This window comes from Lygodium microphyllum, chromosome 29 (genome assembly GCF_053477565.2).
Source record: "Lygodium microphyllum isolate KBCC chromosome 29, Lygodium_microphyllum_v1.1.10, whole genome shotgun sequence".
NCBI lineage: Eukaryota > Viridiplantae > Streptophyta > Polypodiopsida > Schizaeales > Lygodiaceae > Lygodium > Lygodium microphyllum.
Window position 1 is genome coordinate 113,921,458 of NC_141163.1, and position 22,679 is coordinate 113,944,136.

At 41.1% G+C, this 22,679-nt stretch overlaps 1 protein-coding gene across 1 annotated transcript in view; it reads right to left on the reverse strand.

Annotated features, from left to right (window-relative positions):
* Positions 1–20,598, reverse strand: part of LOC148011051 (putative enoyl-CoA hydratase 2, mitochondrial) — a 124,315-nt gene extending 103,717 nt beyond the window's left edge. The window contains exon 1 of the mRNA XM_087671392.1: positions 20,300–20,598. Within this exon, the coding sequence (XP_087527518.1) occupies positions 20,300–20,489 (190 nt within the window). The 5' untranslated portion in view covers positions 20,490–20,598. The remainder of the gene's footprint in view (positions 1–20,299) is intronic.
* Positions 20,599–22,679: the final 2,081 nt, after the last annotated feature.

Here is a 22,679-nt window from a genome sequence, read left to right on the forward strand (position 1 = left end):
GCTGAAAAGTGAGAGGCACTGTGTTAAAGGTTGGCATTTCCCCTAACGAAGTACCATGGTATAAAGAGGTAGAGAATGGGTTGGAGAAGGAAAAGGTGCTAGGAGCCAAGATGGAAGATTCAACCCCTAGGGTGTGTGATGCAGATGTGGAGTGTAATCCAAGGTTGTGAAAAGATGATGAGAGGTGATCAAGGTGTGATATTGAAGAGGGTGGGATGGAAGGGAAGTGAGAAGTATGTGTGACATGCTAAAATGAAGCAGAAGCTGTAGATGTACTTGAATTTTGTCTATTTTGTAAGCCCCCTCTATTGAAGTTCACATACGCAAAGCCATCCGGATCCTGTACCTCAAAAGAAGAAACATGTGAGGGTTTTGATTCATGCAACACAAAAGAATTGTACAAACCTGGCATTGGACTTGCCTGAGATGATGAAGATGGATCACCAGACATTCCGAATGCCGTATTGTGACATTAATGTGACATTAAAAGGGATATTTAATGTCACATTAAGGTCATAAGTGTGGAATGTGATATTAAAAGGGATATTTAATGTTACATTAAGGTAAATTTAGGGGAACATACACGAGAAAGACCGTCCGGGCTCTTGGGCGCCCGAACGGGGTTTAGGGGAGCCTAGAGGTTAAGGGAGTCCAGAAATAGTAGGACTCCAGCAAGTTGACGGCTGGCAAAGAGATAAGCTTGAGGGCCAGCACTTATCTAGGCGTGGCTGGGAGGTGAAGAACTCTCGTGCTTCCATCAGTTTTCAGGAATCTGTGCCCGTAATCTAACATTGGTATCAGAGCCTATGTTTCTGATCATCAATCGAACAGAAATCCGTCAGGATGTCATTCGTTAGTTGGTTCGTCAGTATTTGTAACATTGCGTGAGCATCAGAAAACGGGCCGTCACTTCTGCCCTGCTTCGTCGCGTCAGAAAACGGACCATCACTTCTGCCCTGCACCGTCGCATAGGAAAACGGGCCGTTACCTCTTCCGTCCGTCGCGTGAATATCAACGGGCCGTAAAGGAAAAGTAAAAGGGGAGAAGCCACGTCACATCACATACATTAATGACTCATTTCGCTGCGGGCAGAAAACGATACGTCACATTAAGGTGACCCGTTTCGTGACGGGCAAGGAAAAGAAAAGAAATTAAAAAAAACGTGGGTCGCGAGGACCGGGCGAGCAGCCACCAGCATCCGTGAGGACCAGGAGTGGAGTCGCCAGCATTCGCGAGGACGAACCAGCTCAGACGTGAAGCTGCCAGCAGCCGCGAGAAACAGATCAGAAGTGGAGCTGCCAGTATCAGATTGCTGTTGACAAATAGGACTGTTTCTGAGGCGGATAAGACTGCGACTGCTGTGAGACAGGCAGAAAACTTCATACATAACTGAAGCCACAGTCTGCCATAAAAAATCAGGGAAGTATTTTATCTTGTATGCAAATTTCTTATTTTTGCTTTCCAATTCCAGTGTATTAATGGCAGAAAAAGGGAAAGAAAGGGTAATGGAAAGTCCTAGTTCTGGGGATCAACCTATGGCAAATCCCCATGAACCAGACATACAAGAAGAACAATGGGAAGAATTTTTTGCCATGAGAGAGCAATTTGATGATCTTTCTGCTCGTGTGCAAACTCAAGGGATTCAAATGGAGTTTTTAACTCAAACACTTACCGAAATAAAATCTCAACTAACTTTATTGTTGGAAAGAGATAAGAATAAGATAAAAATCTCGGATGTCCCATCTTCATCGAAAGATTTAGATGTGACTATGCGAGATCCTAAGGAACCCCAAACCTACCATAAATTGAGGGATAATCCGGTTTTAAAGGATATGAAACCACCTCAATTTTACGGGGAGGAAAAAGATAGGAATAAAGATACAATTTTTAATTTCCTCCAAAAATGGGAAGATTTACATAGATTAAAAAATACACCACCACATCTCCAAGCACTGGAGGCCAGTTTAACTTTGGGGCCCAAAGCATATAAGTGGTGGCGAACCTTAAAGGAGGCGAATAAAATACCTGAAACTTGGGCTCAATTTGAATCCGTATTTTTAAAAGAATTTCTTCCTGAAAATGAAATGGAAAGAAATTGGGAAGATTGGGATTATGTCAGACAAAAGGGACGACCCCTACTGACATATTTGGAGGAATATCGTGAGATAATCCTCAAACTAGAAGGAATTGATGAATTCCAAAAAACAAGAGGATTCATTAGGGGACTGGATAAAGCCTGTAAAAAGGAAGTAAAACGGAGTTTACCTAAGACGCTTGAAGAGGCAATTAAATTTGCATTAATTTATGAAGATAGTACGCGTCCAGGTACACTCACCAGTCTCACTGATATGGAGCCCAAGCCTAAGGAATTAGAAACCTCAAAATTTGTGGGCAAATTTAAAAGAAAAATGCCATTTTTCAAAGGTAAAAAACAACCTTTTGAAAAGAAACCATATATGAGGCCAAAGCTAAGTCCTGATGACTTTGATAAGGCCAAAAAACAAAAATTGTGTTTTAATTGCCTATCCCCTAACCATGCTGCTTGGAATTGCCCTCAAAAGAAAAAGGGGGAAGACAAAGAAAAGGACAAGGGCAAGGGAAAAGAAAAACAAATCCATGTAGTGCAGACCTTAGAATTAAAGGGCCATGAAAAGTATAAATCTTTAAAGGTCTTGCACATGGATGTACAACATAAGTGTTGTATGTCAACTTCTTTGTGGCAGCCTACCTTTGGGCCACATGATTTACTTAGAGTACATGGATTGATAGCTGGAAAACGGGTTAGAGTCATGATTGATGACTCTGCCACACATAATTTTATAAATTATGCACTTGTCAAAAAATTGAAACTTCCCCAACAAAACAGTGAGCATCAATACGTTGTGCGTATGATGCAAGGCCAAGACAATAAAATATAAGATACCATGGTATCCAATTTGGAAATCGAGATTCAAGGATATAAAGATAAGCTTGATTTCCAAATAATGAATATGGAAAGAGCTGATATTGCTCTAGGGAGGGAGTGGCTATGGGGATTGGAACCATCCTTAAAACAAAGCTATCACCATAATACACTGGAATTTGAAAGGGATGGTAAGACTTTTGTCATTCAAGGTGAACATGAAGTATCTGATAATCCTTTGCTGTGTTCTACTGAAGTTCAGAAGCTGATAAAGAAGGAAGTTTGTGAGGTATATATGCTATGGTCTTTTCCTGTACAAAATACTTTTACTTCCTGTAATATAAAGCAACAATTTTCTTATGTTTGCGAATTGAATGTAAATAATGAATTGAACAGTTTGTTAGATGATTTTAAAGATGTGTTTCCTTCTGATTTACCTAGTGGCCTTCCACCAGATAGGGGTGAAATAAATCACCCAATTGATATAAATAAGGATACACACCCAATTTCAAAACCACCATAGAGGTTAAGTGAAACACAGCATCAAGAAGTTGAAAGACAAATTAAGGATTACCTGGATAAAGGGTTTATTCAACCCAGTAATTCACCTTGGGCTTCACCAATTTTATTGGTAAAGAAAAAAGATGGTTCTATGCGACTTTGTGTTGACTATAGAGCACTTAATAAAATAACGGTGAAGAATAAATTTCCTATGCCCAGAATGGAAGATCTTTTTGATCAATTGCAAGGGGCAAAATTCTTCACAAAGATAGACTTAAGATCAGGTTATCACCAAATAAGAATTAAGGCACAAGATATTTCCAAAACGGCATTTCGTACTAGATACGAGCATTATGATTTTTTAGTGATGCCTTTTGGTCTCACTAATGCACCAGCTACTTTTATGAAGCTGATGAATAGTGTTTTACGGCCCTATCTAGGACATTTTGTAGTAGTCTTTTTGGATGATATCTTGATCTTTAGTAAATTAAGAGAAGAACATTTGGAACACTTATTATTAGTATTCCAACTGTTAAGAACACATTCCCTTTATGCGAAGAAAACTAAATGTGAATTCTTTCCACAAGAGGTCAAATATTTAGGGCATATAATCTCGAAAGAGGGAATCAACATGGATCCAAAAAAAGTAAGGGCAATTATTGAATGGCCACCTCCACGGAACCTGGAAGAGCTGCAAATCTTCCTAGGTTTATCTGGATTTTATCGTAGATTCATTCGAGATTATGCCAAAATAGCTGTTCCAATGACAGACCAACTTAAAGGGAAAGGGAAAAGTTTTAATTGGGGAACAGACCAAAATGAAAGTTTTCAAAAACTTAAGGTAGCTATTGCTACAGCTCCAGTATTATTAATAGTGGATCCCAATAAACCATTTGTGGTTGAAGCTGATGCCAGTGACAAGGCAATAGGGGCGGTCTTATTACAAGAAGGTCGACCAGTTGCTTTTGAAAGCAATAAATTAGATCGTGCAAAACAGAATTATTCTGTTTATGAGAGGGAGCTGTATGCAATAGTACATGCAATCAAGAAATGGAGGCATTATTTGTATGGTGCCAAACTTTTGATCTTATCGGATCATGAAAGCATTAAGTGGCTTAATGATCAACCAGATTTACATGGGCGTAAAGCCAGATGGGCCGAACTCCTCCAAGAGTTCGACTATGAAATAAGATATAGAAAAGGAAAGTATAATATAGTAGCTGATGCACTCAGCAGAATGCCCATCATTAATGAATTGAGTTTTACTCAGTTCACTTCCAATTTGCTTGAATCTTTAAAAGGGAAATGCCAGGTTGATCCGGCATATTCCAACATATGGGAAGCAATAAAAAATGGGGATCCAAATGAAAGTGCTTCTACTGAGGAAGAAATATCTGAGGATGTTCAACTAGGAAATGGAGCATCAGGGGTTGCTCAAACTGGATTCAAGTGGAAGAATTTTACCATTGATAATGGTTATTTACTCTACAAGGGTAGGGTATGTGTCCCGAAAGATATAGAAATAAGGCGCCAGATACTCTTTGAGTGTCATGATAACCCTAGTGCGGGACATCCAGGAGTTAATAAGACTTATAGTCTTATTAAAAGGCAGTTCTATTGGCCTGGAATGAATAAGGACGTCCTTGACTATGTGGTCAAATGTAATAAATGCCAGGTTAATAAAGCTGAAAAATTAAAAATGGGAGGACTTCTCCATCCATTAGAAATTCCTTCGGGAAAATGGGAGAGTATCTCCATGGATTTTATTGTTGCTTTACCTAGAACACAGAGGGGGCACGACTCTGTGTGGGTAATTGTGGATAGGTTAACCAAAATGGCTAGGTTTATTCCAACTTCAACTGATGTTAAAACACCAGAATTGGCTAGATTGTTCGTAGAGAACATATACCGATTGTATGGCCTTCCGGCAAATATAGTTTCTGATCGGGATAGAAAATTTGATAGCCATTTTTGGCGTGCGGTATTTAGGAAATTGGATACTAAACTTAGCATGAGTACGGCGGATCATCCGCAAACTGATGGGCAAACTGAAAGGGTTAACCAAATTCTTGAAGATATGCTTAGGGCATATGTAAGTAAAAGGCAAACTAATTGGGAAGAGTATTTACCGATAGCAGAGTTTGCATATAACAGTGCCAAACATTCTTCCACTGGATATAAGTCCATTTATGTTGATGTATGGGTTTCAACCCAGAGCTCCTTTAGCAGTAGGACTGCATAAGGAAAAGGTTCAGGCAGCTAAAGACTTTTTGGAGGATATGAATAATATGTTAAAATTTGCTCAAGAAAATATTAAAAAGGCTCAAAGTCGAGCTAGAGCATATGCCGATCCTCACCGAAGAGACATCTCCTTTGAAGAAGGAGAATTGGTCTATCTTAAGGTGCCTGAACAAACTAAAACTATGAAAAAGGGACATTGTCCAAAGCTTTCACCAAGGTATTGTGGTCCTTTCATAATACTTAAAAGGGTGGGAGAATTGGCTTACAAGCTCCAACTACCTGCTAGTAGTAAAATACATCCAGTTTTTCATGTAAGCAAACTAAGGAAGAAGCTGGGTGATTTGGATAATCTAATCTTAAATGATGATATTGAGGAGTTATTCTATGACCAATCTAATCCACATGAACCAGAAAAAATATTAAATGTTCGTAATAGACGAACGAGGAATACTATTTATCAAGAATGTTTGGTTAAGTGGAAAGATTGTTCAGAAGAAAGCTCAACATGGGAGCGAGTAAGTACTTTAAAGAAAAGGTTTCCCGATTTACAGTTAGACCTTCCAAATATCGTTTTCGAGGACGACACCGATTCTTAAGGGGAAGGAAATGTGACATTAATGTGACATTAAAAGGGATATTTAATGTCACATTAAGGTCATAAGTGTGGAATGTGACATTAAAAGGGATATTTAATGTTACATTAAGGTAAATTTAGGGGAACATGCACGAGAAAGACCGTCCGGGCTCTTGGGCGCCCGAACGGGGTTTAGGGGAGCCTAGAGGTTAAGGGAGTCCAGAAATAATAGGACTCCAGTAAGTTGACGGCTGGCAAAGAGATAAGCTTGAGGACCAGCACTTATCTAGGCGTGGCTGGGAGGTGAAGAACTCTCGTGCTTCCATCAGTTTTCAGGAAATCTGTGCCCGTAATCTAACACGTATGTCCTCCATGATCGGAGAGGTGGCCAACCTCACCAACCGGTTCGAATGTGGTAGCAAAACTGGTAGGAGGGGTGTAAACCTCACCGTACTTATTGTGATAGTACTCCTCAAAGTCCTCTGTCATGTTAGTGAAATCTGGTGAAGGTGGAGTGTCGTCCTCCTCACTGAGTCCATAATGTCATCTCAGGGCCTCCAATGATGGAGAAGCCTAATAGGACATCATAGGAACTGGAGAAGAAGGTGTCTAGGACATTGTGAATCGGTTACAAGGCACAAGTATAATGCTTTTATCCATTCATAAGGATATTCTCGCAATGATATGAATCTGTGTTTATACATGAAAAAGGATCGTGATAGCAACCTTAGGCTTTTGATCCTCTATATGGATGAATGTTGATTGTTAAGAATGCTCATGATGAGTTAGATGACTTGAAAACTTAAGAAGAACTTTGAGATGAAGGACATGGAACAGGCCTCACATATTCTTGGGATGCACATTATACGTGATTGCTCTCAGGGGCTTCTCTACTTGTCACATAAGGAGTATATCCAAAAGGTCCTTGAGCAGTTTTATCTGTAGAATGTTAAGTCCATTGGCTGTCCTTTACCTTCTCACATGAAGGTTAGTTAGGCCAATTGTCTCCAATTTGATGAGCAAAAGGCCAAGATGACCAAGATCCCTTATGTATCCGCATTGGACAATTTGATATATGCCATGATAGGCACTCATCTTGACATAGCATTTGCAGAGGGAGTTGTAGCATACTATATGGCTACACCTGGCAGACGGCATTGGGATGCCATGAAGGGTATCATGAGGTATCTAAAGGGCATAGCAACTATATGCATATAAGAGTCATGGGATACACTGATATGATTATGCAAGACATGCAGACAGTAGGAAGTCCACCTCTGGCTATGTCTTCACCTTTGCTAGAGGTATTGTTTCTTGGATGTCCAAGGTGCGAAAATGCACGGCTCTATCTACTACAAAGGCAGAGTATGTTGCAGCCACTGAGACTTACAAGGAGGCTCTCTGGTTAGACCCGTCTACTGACAGACCTTGGCATTACTAACGTGATCCCTACACTACATTTGGATTTTATGAGTGCTATTCAATTGGCCAAGAATCCAATCTTCCATGCGAAGACAAAGCACATTAAGGTGCGTTACCACTTTATTTGAGAGGTCATTGAGAACAAGTCCATTGAGCTTGTCAAGATTTCAACTGACCAAAATCTTACAAATCTACCCACTAAAAGCCTCTCAGCAAAGCATTTTGCCTTTCTTAGGAAGTTTATGGACATTGGATGAGATGACGTATTTCCTCATCCTGTTGTACTTATGTACACTTGTACTGTCACTTTTTTCTTATTTTCTCCTCACTAGAGGCACATTCGCCTTTAAGTGAAAGGTTGTTAGGGATAAAGGCACCTATGCCTAGCTATAATGTGCCCGGCTGTCCAGGAATGCTTTTAGCGGTCCATCGAGAGACGAGTCTAAGCGACGCCGCCCGATACTCCCATGGAATGTCACGGGGTTTGTTGCCTAGGGTTTCCCGAGTCCGCCTCGCAACGGAAGGTCCGCAGCCAAACCCACTAGGATCGACCTGAAATCTGGGTTGCTAGGGCCAAGATCTCCTATTAGCATTCTAGCGTCGGGTTTTGGGCATCCTACTATACGCAAAGATACCCAATCCGAAGCAGATCCATACCGCACTTGGTTCAAAGAGAATGGGAAACGAGAGGGATGCACCGCTCAACCTCTCTGTCCGTAGGGCATAGTCCCATTTCGATCCCCCTAAAACGGCGTGAATCGAGTTTTAACTTGACAATACCTAAAGTCGAATGGCGATAAATCCTTGTGAGAAGCCTCCCAGTTCTCTAGGAGCACCCTGCCGTAGGACGGACCCATCGGGAATTCCGTCCACCCGCTTCTCTTGATAGCTTTAGTTTTCTAATTAGGTCCTACCACATTTATGTGCGACATTAATTAAGCCTTTTAGAGTACAGGGTTTGTTCGCGTAATTTACAACACAGACACGAAAACAAAACAAGCAGTCCTTTTGACAAATAAATTCCTTAACTTATCTTCAAGTTAATCTTTGTCTCATGCCCATATAGGAGAATTATGTATCCCTTCTGTTCGACAGAAGTACCCGGTCCAAATCACATGGCACCAAAATTTCCATCCTTTATCTAGAATAGGATCTTCCAACACCTCCAGACGTTGGGCTCACGGCAGTCTACAACTCCGTTCCGGACTCTGTCAGGGGTATCCAGAGCTCCACTGACCCCGAGCGACCTGAGAGTAAGACACAACTTCCAAGGTTGGCCTTTTCACCACTCAATCTTCGGCCCGTGAATCGAGCAATGCCCTCTCGAGGTAATCCACAGTGCGATCTTGGAGATGATCCACCCATGCAAAATATTCTTCCTTAATTAATCCAATTAAGAATCAAGCATAATCAAGGCAATCAGCCCTAATATCATCTTCTAGGAAAACATCCATTTATTCCCATGGCAACTTGTCATTACAGACCCCTGCCATGCATTTGCCATCAACACAAGCCTTGGAATATTTATCCAAATCACAATGCAATAATCAGTTGATTGAAAGAAAAACATTTACAATCAGTTGATTGAAAGAAAAACATTTAGAGTGTTATTCAATCAACCAACAAAACTAACTGTATTTTTCCCAAACAATACAAGAATAGACGCAATAATAATTCCATCGCATATTCGCTCTTCCCCTTGGGATCAAAGAACGATTCTATACAAAATTTTATTAATACTTGTATGCACAATTCTTTATGTCATTATTTTTACGATTATGCTATTCATAACCCCTGACCGATTGCTCTATCAACGAATAAGCCATACGCAACTAAGTGCAATTAACTTTCCTTAATACATGCATTTTGTAAACTCCATCTTTCAAATATGTGAGAAGAGGTCTATCCCTACCCATGACCTATTCTCATACATCATAGTATGGAGCCTAATGTATCTCATGCAAGAATCAAAGCAAGCATCTAACAATTTAAAAAATACATTACTTACGACCGGAACCGCAGTCGAATTGACAGTGATGCCTTCGCCCGAAGCTTCGTTGCTAGTTATAGAATTGCTATCCACACGCAACATTCTTCGCTTGGAGGCCATCGTCCGCAAGTAGACTCAAGAGATTAAGAAGGCGGAATAAATTCGAGATAGGAGAGTGTAAGAGAAGATGATTAAGTCGAGAATCGAGATAGAGGGAATTGAGCTAACTCTCTCCCTTGCAACCTCTCGGGGTTACTCCTCTCTCTCTTTCTCTCTCTCTCTTGGAGGGGGTATCCTTCTCTCTACTCTTGGGGTAACTATTCTCTCTCTCTCTCTCTCTCTCTCTCTCTCTCTCTCTCTCTCTCTCAAGCTCTCCTTCACAATCTCTTGGAGGGGTATCCCTCTCTCTACCTCTCTCTCGCAGCTTCTCAAGGTCTCCTTATGCTTTTTGTGCCTCCCCATACCTCATATTTATAGTGAATTAGAGAAAAGGCTTGTGGCTGAGAAGAGCTCTTTGTGGAGGGGGATCTTGGAAAGATCAGTGATCTGATGCTCAAATCATAAATTTGATGGTTCCTTTGGCTCCGAAAGAGGGGTAAAACTCCAGGACACTTGTTTAGAAAGCTCTCAGTTCACTCCTTCTTCTTCTCTCTGTTCGAAGTATTGTTTTCTATCTGTAGACTACGATCGCGGCGCACGCGATTTCGCAAATCTCTCTCTTTTTTTTTTCTTTTTATAAAATCTCCAAAACTTACTAAAACATCACTTGTCTTTTCTTTTAAATGATATCCAGTTTTAGAAATCAACCTAGCAAACGGAAGGCGAAGTCGCCTAAAAAGAAGGCAATAAAGAAGAAGCAGGAGGAAGAGATAAAGAGAAAAGAAGAAGAGGGCCTACAAGGCCGAGTCAAAAAGAGCTACGGAACAAGAAGAGGAGTTAAGAAGGAAAGAAGAGGAGGACCTGGCACAAGCTATACACATGTCCATTCAACAGTAGTGCAGGCAGGAGGAACTAGCAGCAATGAGTCCGCCTAGGTAGGACAAGCCGGGAAACAGTCCCCAAGTAGTAGAAGGCTTACCTCCACCCGTTCCTAAAGGAAAGGGCAAAGCCACACTCTACCCGACCCTGCCTACCCTCTTGCCCACTACCCCAACCATTACAACAATGCCAAGTACCCCTACCATAGTCGATGCCATCAACCTCATGGCATGGGTGCAGTTCTTAGTCAACCAAGCACATACCCCAATGCCCACCTCCAATGTGGGCACCCCAACTACAGGAGTGAAAAGATCAGCTACTGCAGATGCCGAATCTCAACAAGGACCCAAGCGACCAAAGGTAGAAGCTATCTTTTTAGGATAATATTTAAAATATCTAAAATATACTAGTTTCGTCCAATATCTAATATTTTTTTACCATCCAAACTATACACATTAATACTAGTGATTAATATAGCTCATAAGTCTCGTTCACGTTGTAACTTCCGTGAAGGATGGCTACGGTCCTTGTCAATCCAAGAAAAATATCGGATTTACGACTCTCGATTTTTTTAACATATATTTTTAATTAAATAAAAATCCTTAATTATTAATGTTAGTTATTTTTTTCCTTTAGTTAGTAATCTTACTAACTTATTAATTGACTAACTAACTTTCAAACTAACCAACTAACTTTTATTGTATGGAAATATTACACTAGCCGCCCATGTATTAGTTACACTGACAATACCCGTTGTCAAAATGACTAAGTGACCAAAGAGAGTAGGGCTTGCAAGGGAAAACACAGTGTGTACGGCAAACACTAAGAGAGAAGAGAAACACAAAAGATGATGAAGGATGAATCATGCTGATGAAGTAAATCTGATACAAGGGTGTAGTAGCATAAAGGAAGCCCTAGAGTGCAGGAAGACTACCGAAGAAGCCTCTGAGTTTCCAAACGTAGGATGAGGAGTTGTCGCCTGGAGCAGGGAGACTGTCATTGAAGGGTGAGGAGCCTCTGAATCTGCAAACACAGAGATAAAGAGTAGTATCTACGAGCAGGGAGACAGCTGATGAAGCCTCCATCTGCAAATGCAAGCCTGATGAGGTGACAACAGCTGCTGAGAGTGACGGCAGGTAGTAAGGATAAGCCAGATGCTGAAAATGCAGATGAAGACAGCCTTTGGAAGTGAAATGCCAGCTGTGGAGTGACGTCAAAAGGATGGAAAGCAACCAGGAACCAAACGCAAGGTGCAACTGCCTCTAATGAAGGTGACGATTGTTGGAGAGAGACGCCAGGTGGTAAGGAATCTCCCTAGCAGCCAAACACAAGAAGGTGGATTTGCCAAAAGGGTAAAGGATTACGCTAGATAGGGTGGATGCTGACGCCAAGAGAGTGGGGACTCCAAATGCAAGGTGTAGGACTATAGAAGATGCTATCGCCAACAATGGAGAATGGACGCCAACTGAAGAGGAGCACACTACCGCCATAAACGCAGCCATTGGAGATGAAGGCTAGCGCAAGGAGACTGTGGAGATGGTGGTAGGAGAGGAGCGAGAGAGTATCAGAAGACTGACGAAGAGAGAGTGGGAGTGACGGACTAAAGGATCAGCCATAAGGAATGAATAAGAGAGTGGCCTATAAATGACTGTGTAGAGTGGCGCCCCTTTTTAGGGTTGCAAACCCTAAATGCAAAATGCAAAAAAGTAAAAATGCAAAAACGCAAGTAGCGGATAAAGGGTGAAGGGTTCTCAACGCCCCCTCTCAGGCCCAAAAAGGGGAACAAGAGAAACGTGAGGTGGAGATGCAATGCTACATGCTGAAAAATGCTCATACAACAAGTGCCACTTGGACAGTATCCCTCGTGGAAAAATTGTTCACTTGCCCAAGCATCCTAGTACAAAGATGATGAAAACATACAATGCATAGGAGGAATGTCGAACATAAGGATATGCTGGTACTTAATCTCGGGAGTTGGCTCCATGCGGACCACCAAGGGACGAAGTAGATCCACCCTATAATCTGAGAATACCACTTAAAATGAGACCTTTGAAGATAGTCAAGAGACTGGATGAGCTGTAGTACCCGAAACTCAACCTCGGGAGAGAAGCCACTAGCTCCGTGACTCCATGCTAGAAGGAATACGAAGGCCTAGCCACCAAGTCATTGTTGAAGACCCAAGGGCCCCGATCTAGGTAGATCCTCTAGATCCTAGGTATAAGTAGAGGAAATTATTGTTCAAAGGAAAGCCACTCCTTGAAAGTGAAAGGTAGTGGTGTGTGAAGAACTTCATGGCACATAGGGTCCCTCCCTGAATCTGAAGGAGTAGAAGTAGGAGCCCCCTCTGAAGCCGAAGAAGAACTGAAAGTTCCCCTTTGAGGGCGAAGTAAGAAAATCCCCCTGAATCCCAGTTTGAGAGTGAAAGTGAATCCAACCACTCATGGCTCACGGACTGTGAAGCATCTAATGACGAAGGAAGTGCCGCCGGTCATGCCGAAGAAGGTATCTAGGGCTCGGAAGAAAAAGTCGGAAAGCACTCAGAAGTGGCCTCTCGAACCTGAGTGGAAGAGGGTGGTGCAGAAGTCTCAGGATGAGCCAAGCGTAGGGAACAGTCATGGGCTCTTAGGAGAGTGCACTATGGAGGAGATGTGGGCCGTGGAAGCCACTGTAACAGGGAGTAGGTGGGGGAAACCTCTACGCAGTGGGGTGGTCTCCAAGAGGGCTTATCGCCTCGTAAGGTCTTAGAGCCTCCGTGTGCTCAAAAGGACTTAGTGTGCGTCGATTGCAGCTTATTGCCTTGAGCATAATACTTCGACAGCCGATGCAGAATAATCTCTGTGGCCCAAAAAGGAGAGGTGGCACAGGAAGTGCCAAGTGGGAGATACATATACTCTGAGGGGGTGGGGAGGAAAGGTCAAAGTCGACAGTCTTCGGTAGTAGCACCCAGTAGAAGGGCAATCTGTCGGTGGAGACACCATGGTACCAGTGTGGTAAATTGGAGAACGGAGGGTAGGAGAGAGAAAAAGAATATCTCCCAATGTGCAACGGAAATGATAGAGAAACCAAATGTTGATGCCGAACCCGCCACCGATCTTTGTCTTCACTGATGAGCAGGATCTTTGTGGCTCTCTAAGCACCTCCGGCTCTGATATCATGTCAAAATGACTAAGTGACCAGAGAGACAGTAGGGTTTGCGAGGGAAAACACAGTGTGCACAGCAAACACTGAGAGAGAAAAGAAACACAAAAGATGATGAAAGATGAATCATGCTGATGAAGTGAATCCGATACAAGGGTGCCGTAGCACAAAGGAAACCCTAGAGTGCAAGAAGACTGCCAAAGAAGCCTCTGAGTCTACAAACGCAAGATGAGGTGTCACCTAGAGTAGGGAGACTGCAATCGAAGGGTGAGGAGCCTCTAAATCTGCAAACACAAGGATGAAGAGTGGTACCTACGAGTAGGGAGACAACCGATGAAGCCTCCGTCTGCAAATGCAATGATGAGGTGACGCCAGCTGCTAGGAGTAACGCCAGGTGGTGAGGATGAGCCAAATGCTGAAAACATAGATGAAGACAGTCTTTGGGAGTAAAATGCTAGCTGTGGAGTGACATCAGAAGGGTGAGAAGCAGCCAAGAACCAAACGCAAGGTGCAACTACCTCTGATGAAGGTGACGCTCATTGAAGAGAGACACTAGGTGGTGAGGAACTTCCCTAGCAACCAAACACAAGAAGATGGAACCGCTAGAATGGTGGAGGATGACGCCAAGAGAGTGTGGACTCCAAACGCAAGGTGTAGAAGCACAAAAGATGTCACCAACAATGAAGGATAGACACCAGCTGAAGAGGAGCACACTACCACCATAAACGCAGCCAACTAGAGATGAAGGCTGGAACCAAGAGAGTGTGGAGATGATGGTAGGAGAGGAGAGAGAGAGAGAGATAATGGAAGAGAGTGTCAGAAGACTAATAAAGAGAGAGGAAGAGTGACAGACTGAAGGATCAGTTGTAAGGAATGAATGAGTGGCCTATAAATAAGCACAGTCTATCTAGGGTGGCGTCCCTTTTTGGGGCTACAAACCCTAAATGCAAAACACAGAAACACAAAAAACACAAACTGTGGATGAAGGGTAAAGGGTTTCTCAACACCCGCATATCCGCACACCTACACTATAGGTGGCGGACGTATATTACTGTCACTTCATTTTTTATTCTTTCAGTGGCATTTGAATAAAGGGAAAGTTGGTCACACATTGTGACTATTAAAGTTTCCACATCTTGTGACTCTCTCTCTTGCTCTTGCTCCTTCCACCATAGCTTTTGCTTCCACTACTCCATACTTCCACTTCAAAGCTCACTCCCTTCAAAATCTGACACTGGGTACCACCTAGTAACTATCAAGCATAACCTATTACAACTTTTGCCTTTGGCACCAACTAATATCTCAGGGTCTTGGGTGCCACACTGTGAAATAATTAACTTGCACCCCTCATGTGCAAGTCACATTAGCACATTTGATTAACTTTTAATCAAATGCTAAGCAAAGCAATAAAATTTCACATCCTCATGACAAACCACCCCCTTGAAATCTTTGTAATCATCCTCGATTGCACTACATTGTGCCAAAGGAAAAGCATACTGCACTGGAATTTCCAAAAGGCATCACAGTCACAACATTAATCATTGTTGTCCAACCATGCTATATGTCCCAAACTTGCTGAAAATTTCCGACCAGCATATATATAACATAAAACTAAAAATCAGTCCAGGACTATTGCTAGAAATCCATTGGATGCATAAATAACTCATGTTTCTTAACTGTTCTAACTGATCACAAACTAATTGCAGAACAGTAACTAATGCAAGAACTGATGCAAAACTAATCCCAAAAGTGAACATAAACGATTCTCAAACTGGTCAAAAACTAAGCTGAAACTCATCAGAATTTTTCTCTCAAAACTAAGGCAAAAACTCATGCCAAACTAATCATAAACTAATACAAAAGTATAGATTTAGTGCCGGAGTGAAACTCATACTCATCTGCATACATCTCACAGTGACTACTACACTGAGTAGTGACCTCATGGCAGACATACTATCCACACAGTATCTTGGATGCATGCTTGATACATCCGAGATCCACTACATACCAGAGCTGTCCACAACTGGAGGAGTGGAAGTGCTACCTCCCCCCCTTGAGCTTCAAGCAATACTCCAAATCCCTGCTCTATTGAACCTAATTGAGCTCGAACTAAAGTCAACTCTAACTGAAAGGCATCTAGGTAAAGCTGCAACAACTAAGAATGGTCTGCCACGTCATCCTATTCCATCCATTTTGCATCTATTGCTGAAACAATGCTGAAGCTGTTCAACTAAACATACATTAGCTTTACTTAAACAGCCCCAAAACTTGCTTAATTAATGAAGAAACCTTGTTTATTTAAAAGAAACACGATCCTAGAGTGTTTTTGTGTCGCATAAGCACAAACCCACTTGGGAGGGCCCAAACTTTCTATAAATACGTATGCTGCCCTCCATTCAGCCCTCAATCTCATTTTTGCAGATTTCAGGTGTTTCAGCTTGCTGCCCACATCCCATTCGCGGAGGATGTCTCAACCGAAGCTACCAATTGCTGTCTACATCAATTGGTGCCTGATTTCCAGCCCTCTTCTTGCAGTTTGGAGCTGATCCTAGCCAGGCAACTCCTATTCCTACACAAACCTGCTACTGTACTACCTGCCACATCATCTGCAGCCTGCGTTTGGCAATTTTCTCTCTCCTCCAACTGTCGCCCAGCTTCTGCAAGCTGTTGCCAAGCTGTCCAGCCTGCGTTCAGCAATTTTCTATCTCCTACAGCCTGTCCTGCCTGCATTTTTAGTCTTTCTCTCTCTTGCAGGCTATTGTGCCTACGTTTTTAGTCTTTCTCTCTCCTATAGCCTGTGTTTTTAGTCTTTCTCACTCCTCACTACTATGTGCATCATATCCAACTTCTCACTACTGCATTTGCTGGTGTTCAACATCCGAAGGCTGCCTTGTTGCGATTCGGGATCTATTCAAAGTACGACACACTCTCCAACTCATTACCCCTACCCTGATCCTTGAGATACACAAGTTCGAGGTTCAGTATTCATTCACTGCATAGTGTATTTGCTACATGAGCATTATATATTCAGCAGTTACATCACTTCAATTATTTTCTGTATTCATGGTCTCTGAGTTACTCTAACCCTAACTGAGTTCTTTTATCAGTCTGTGCTTTGTCGTACGATTGTTATTTGTGTTTCTATGTCAAAGTATTTCTTTACAGAAGCTTCACAAAGAAGAATATGGAAACTTTACCTCTAATTTTACTTGCCTCAAACCTCGAAGGTTATAGGTCTATCTTTCCCTTAAGCATCGCAATGCTTTATACTTTCACACTGCTACAATTCCAACTTAACTAATATGCAACATTGCATCCAGTTGACTAGCCCCTCGTGTGTACCTAACATGCTAGGAGCACTAGATGTATTAGGAAACATTCTTGTTTGCATACTTAGGACCATTGCAATATGACCATGCATGGGAATTTGCATACTATAGCCGTACCAAGATATATTTTTCGAAACATTGCATGTATTACTAGCTGTACTTTTTCTCATGGCCAACACTATACGGAGCATTTGCATAACCAGCATTAATACTGTGAGTCCCAAACACAGTGAGCTAAATATATATGTTGTCAAACTTACCACTTTGTGCCCCAAGCTCATGCCAACATTACTATATATGGGGTTATACATATTACCAACCATATCCTAATGCATTGGGCCTTGCACACCATACATTGGTTGCTGCATACCATAAGGAGTTGTGCCATACATCCACGTATGCGGTCCCTAATCCACCAAAGCATGGAAACTAGTGCCACCACCAAAGTACCCTAGTTGCCCCATCATTGCACACATGCCTTACTGTCCAAAAAGCATTGGATTGGCACTTTCAAGTTGACCTTGCTACGCATCAATTGCCCCACTAGCATCATTTGCTTACGCTTACTGCCCACATTTGGAACATCATGCTACTGTATTGGCTCTTCCTTCAGTGTAACTTGTTGTCCTGAACCTCTTGAAGATGATTTTCTCTTCTTGCCTTTGCTGCCCTCCTTTAAGGGTTTAAAAAGCATATGAACTAAGGATCATTTACCAATTGCATTAACATTTCATTTGTTGTCCTCAACTGATATGTATACTAATCATCAAATTTCTCTTCCTCTTGTTGGTAATCAACTTCAAGAGACCTAGAAAAACCCACCTCTTATCCAATTCCCGCATTCTCAGCTTGTTGCCTATGCTCCCTGCCTTGTCCGAGATCAAACATTGCATTTTTCCCAACACTTTGTGAATTTTCAGATTGAGAGATATTATCCTTGCTTGATCCCATCTCACAATCTGAAGACATTCTTGCTGTAATACTCAGTTGAATACAATTTCAGCATTAGACCAAAGCTTCTAACCTTCAATCAAGTATCTCGAGTCTACCAATGCTAGGGAGTTTATGGTATCTTGGCAATGGAACCATGAAACCAGCCTTTCTTCTTGAATAGGGTTGTAAATAACCTGATTTAGCACTAATTACAGCAAGCATAAAATTCACACAAACTGAAAATGTACACTTTGTCACTTTAATCTTGGACATTGGACTCCCTATTAACCCCAAAATTAGTGCTCCTTTCAGTATTTCTTTATCTTATATTGCAAATGGAAGGAGTAAAACTGAGATCCTCTGATCTCCTTCACTAATCCAAGTATCTCTTATTGTCAAAATTGACCAACAAGTCTCCAAACCAATTTGCCCTTTGGTTTGCTTGGGGATTAGCTGTCACCCTACTCCTTGAAAGACAAATTCAGCCCCAAATGTGATATTGGCTAACTGACCTCTTGAATCTCCCTGAAATTTATCAATTTCAACTACTCGAATTCAAGTCACTTCTAAGCATGCATCTTGAGCCAATCAACGAATATCAAATTTGGGGCTAGATTTGTCTTTCAAGAAGCAGAGTAAAGGCCGAAACAAACCAAGGAGCGAATTGGTTTGAAAGCTTAGTGGTCAGTTTTGACAATAAGAAACACTTGGATTAGCAAAGGAGATTAAAGGATCTCAGTTGTACTCCTTTCATTTGTAATATAAACTAAAGAAATAGCGCAAGAGACGCCAATTTTGGGACTAACAACGTATCCAATGTTCAAGATTAAAGGGGTAAAGTATGCATTTTCAATTTGCAAATTTTATGCTTACTGTAATTAGTGCTAAATCAGGTTATTTTACCACCCTATCCGAGGAGGAAGGTTGGTTTCAATAGCAAACAGTCTTCCATAAGTTAGAGACCCAATTCTCCATGTCGTCCTCGAAACATCTTAAGACTAATGGACAAACCAAGAGGACGACTCAATTAGGAAGGATATAGTGCATGCATATATCTCCCATAGACAATCCGATTGGATGTGTTACCTTCCTCAGATTGAGTTTCAAATAGTGCTAAGCATTCAACTACTGTATATAACCCGTTTATATTAATATATGGTTATGAGCCAAAACTACCAATTGCCTTGAGCTCAAGTGGGTGAAAATGCAATCCATTGTTGACTTTCTGCATAATATGCAAGAGATATTGATGATTATAAGGGAAAGCATTCAAACGGCCCACGATTGTGCCACATTTTATGCAAACCAAATCATACTCCTCTTAAGCTTTAGAAGGGCATATGGATTTACCTTAAAGTCCCAAAGAGCTTTGATTCAATAACTACTGGCAAGTACTATAAAGTACTATAAACTATTTTCACTTTCCAAATTACCAAAAAGATAAGCAAAGTGTCCTATGAGCTTAGTTTATCTCCAAATATCCAAGTTCACTCAACGTTCCATGTGAGTCATTTGAAAGAACGACTAGGACAAGTAAATTGATAGATAAGGAAGTTCTACATCTCGAGGATAGTGCTCGTTATGTTTCATTTGAACCCAAATTGGCTCTTGACCATAGAACTAAACAATCCCATTGAACCATTTATCCCGAGTATTTAGTCGGACGGAAAATTTGCCTAGAGATGGAAGCTACTAAGGAGTCAATACATTCATTAAAGAGTCATTTTTCCCACTTCATTCCAAAGGATATTGCTAAGGATAAAAATCATTCATAAGAGGGGAAATATTACATCCTTAGACATCTAGATGAGCTACTTAGGAGTCATTACATTCATTAAAGAGTCATTTTTCCCAAGGGAAGTATTACATCCTTAGACATCTAGATGAGCACTTGTAGTATTTGTCACAAGTATGACATCCTTAGACATCTAGATGAGTGCTTGTAGTATTGGTCACTGTATTTGTGAGGTGACTTAATGCAAATGCACTAAGGGTACTTCAAGGTTAAAACAAGGGTTGTCATGTCTCATGTGCAAGTTGGATCCTAAGTGGAAGTTTCAGATATCTTATTAGAAAATAATTTTTTGTTGTGAACAAAGGCGAAAAGACATGCATCTCAGGAAGCTTGTCAGTCCGCCGACCTTGATGTAAACCAGCCGTATACTGAGGAATCCAGTGCCAGATGTTTTGCTCTACTCAGCCTGGTCTCCTCTATTATTCGATAATCAATACTGCACAACGAGTTATGTGCGTGAGTAGCCGCGTTTTCCGGCGTGATAAGAGATCGGTACCTGAATCCGAGCCTGTGAACTTCTCCAGGAGCACTTGCCGATTCTCGGTTGAACTGGTTTCCATGAACAACGATCGTCTGTCCAAAGGACGAGGAAGAGCTGTGATTTCATGCAACCTGGTGTGACTAGCTGTAAACATGCTCGCTTTCCTGCTCGTGAAACTGAGCGACAGCCGACGAAGAGAAGCCATGGTGCGTTGGTGATGAACGATGATGGCGACGATGACCTGGTATTACATATTAAGAATCATGATCTCGTATTACAAATTATTTATACTTCTACGGATAAATCGTGCAAACTGCAATGTCTAAAGCCCCGCCCTAGCATGCCCCCCCACACTATAGTGTGGGTAAAGGTCATCTAACAATCCTCTAATGTAATTTTTTTTTTCGAGTGAGTTGTATAAATATTTTTTAATAGTCAAATTATTTATATTGTATAGAGTTTAAAGAAAAAATATTAGGATATTTTGATATTTTTATCAAATAGCCTTGGTGACAAATGAAAGGTTCATAAAATAGGGACAGTGAGGGGCCAATAGAGTGACACTTGAGGATGCATTGCTTTAGGGTTTTACAAAATCTAAAATATAAAAAAATTTACGTGGCTCAATTATTTGACTTAAGTTAAACTCATTTGTAATTTTTAAATATTGGTAAGTGGCTAAAAAGCCACATCTTTCTTGTAAAATTGTCACTCAATTAGGGTGGGGTGTGTTTTCCTTTTGGAGGGCGCTACTTTATTGGCCCCTTTACCCTATATACTATATAAATTTACTTGCGTGAAAGTAAATTAGAGAAGTTTCCGGTTGAATTTAAGGGATATGAAAAGGAGGCCGGTTAAGTAAATTTTTATGAGAGTAGGAGACCTCCCAACATTCAATGTAGTTTAATGGCCTTAACATGCAATTAAAAGCAGACCTCCCAACATTCAATGCAATTTAATGGCCTTGACATGCCAGTGAGACCACTTACAGGTGGTCCTCACAACACTCTATATTTATACTTCTTTACTATTTCTATACTTTTAATTTATACTTAGGAACTTCACATACCTAAAACCTAACCTACATGGCAAGTGTGCATTACTCCCAAATCTATTTGTTCATTTTTCAAAAAAAGGCCTTATAAAATCCCTTCACATAAAAACAACAAACAAAACAAATGGTATTGAAAATAGTATATGCAATCTAGATTAGAAAACTGAGCATATGTCACTTCTTTATTACATCTTGCATGAGAAATTATGTGCAATTGTTTGTGAGGCCTCTCTCTCTCTTAGATGCTACAGAGGCACACATTGTTTGTTTATTTTTCAATAAAAAGGCATTATAAAATCCCTTCGCATAAAAACAACGAAAAAGCAAACTGTATTGAAAATAATATATGCAATCTAGATTAGAAAACAAAGCATATGTCCCTTCTTTATTGCATATTACACGAGAGAAAAGTCTCATCTACAGTTGTTTGTGAGACCTCTCTCTCTCTCTCTCTCTCTCTCTCTCTCTCTCTCTCTCTCTCTCTCTCTCTCTCTCTCTCTCTCTCTCTCTCTCTCTCTCTCTCTCTCTCTCTCTCTCAGATGCTTCAGAGGCACGCATGCAACAGCAAACTCATAACCTGCGTACATGAGCTATCATGGTAGAGGGCATGTTATATTTTTCCTGCGTGGCAATGATATGTCACTAAAGCTTCCCTCACCTCAATTTCAATGGTGGTTGTTATGGGAGCATTAGACTATGCTCAAGAGACTAGACTAGATGCAATATTTATTACAAGAATTCTGATTACAAGATAATCCCACATAGGGCACAAGGTATAATGCTAACAAGATACAAAAAATCCCACAACCCGATATTGTAGGTATAGACAACAAGACTTGATAGGATATGAAGGATCCCATAACCCAAGACCGTAGGTATGGATACAATACATTAGAATTACAAGATCTCCCTTGACGGGGATGAACAATATACAAGGTAGTACTAGACAAGATCTCGTACTATGAGATTACAAGGTGACAAGACAATAGGATTATAATGAAAGACAAGACAAAACTAGATACCATGAATAGACAAGAACTAGAACTAGAACTCGAAGTTACTGACAAGAACTAGAACTAGAACTTGAAATTACTTATTTGGAGGTCTCGACTCCTCAAGCTCCCAAGACTGTTTCTATGATGACATGGCGAGGGTGGGTTCGCATGGTTGGCTCAAGGTGTCATGTTAATTGTGCATTTGCATGGAGTGTAGATTCATATGGCATGAGTGAGAATTAATCCATACACTTGATCATGGCATGTTCGTGATACCAGCCCCTCCTTTAGCGATGAGTTCCATGAGGAGCAACTTGGTGGTTTGGTCCAAGTTTTGTTGGATTCC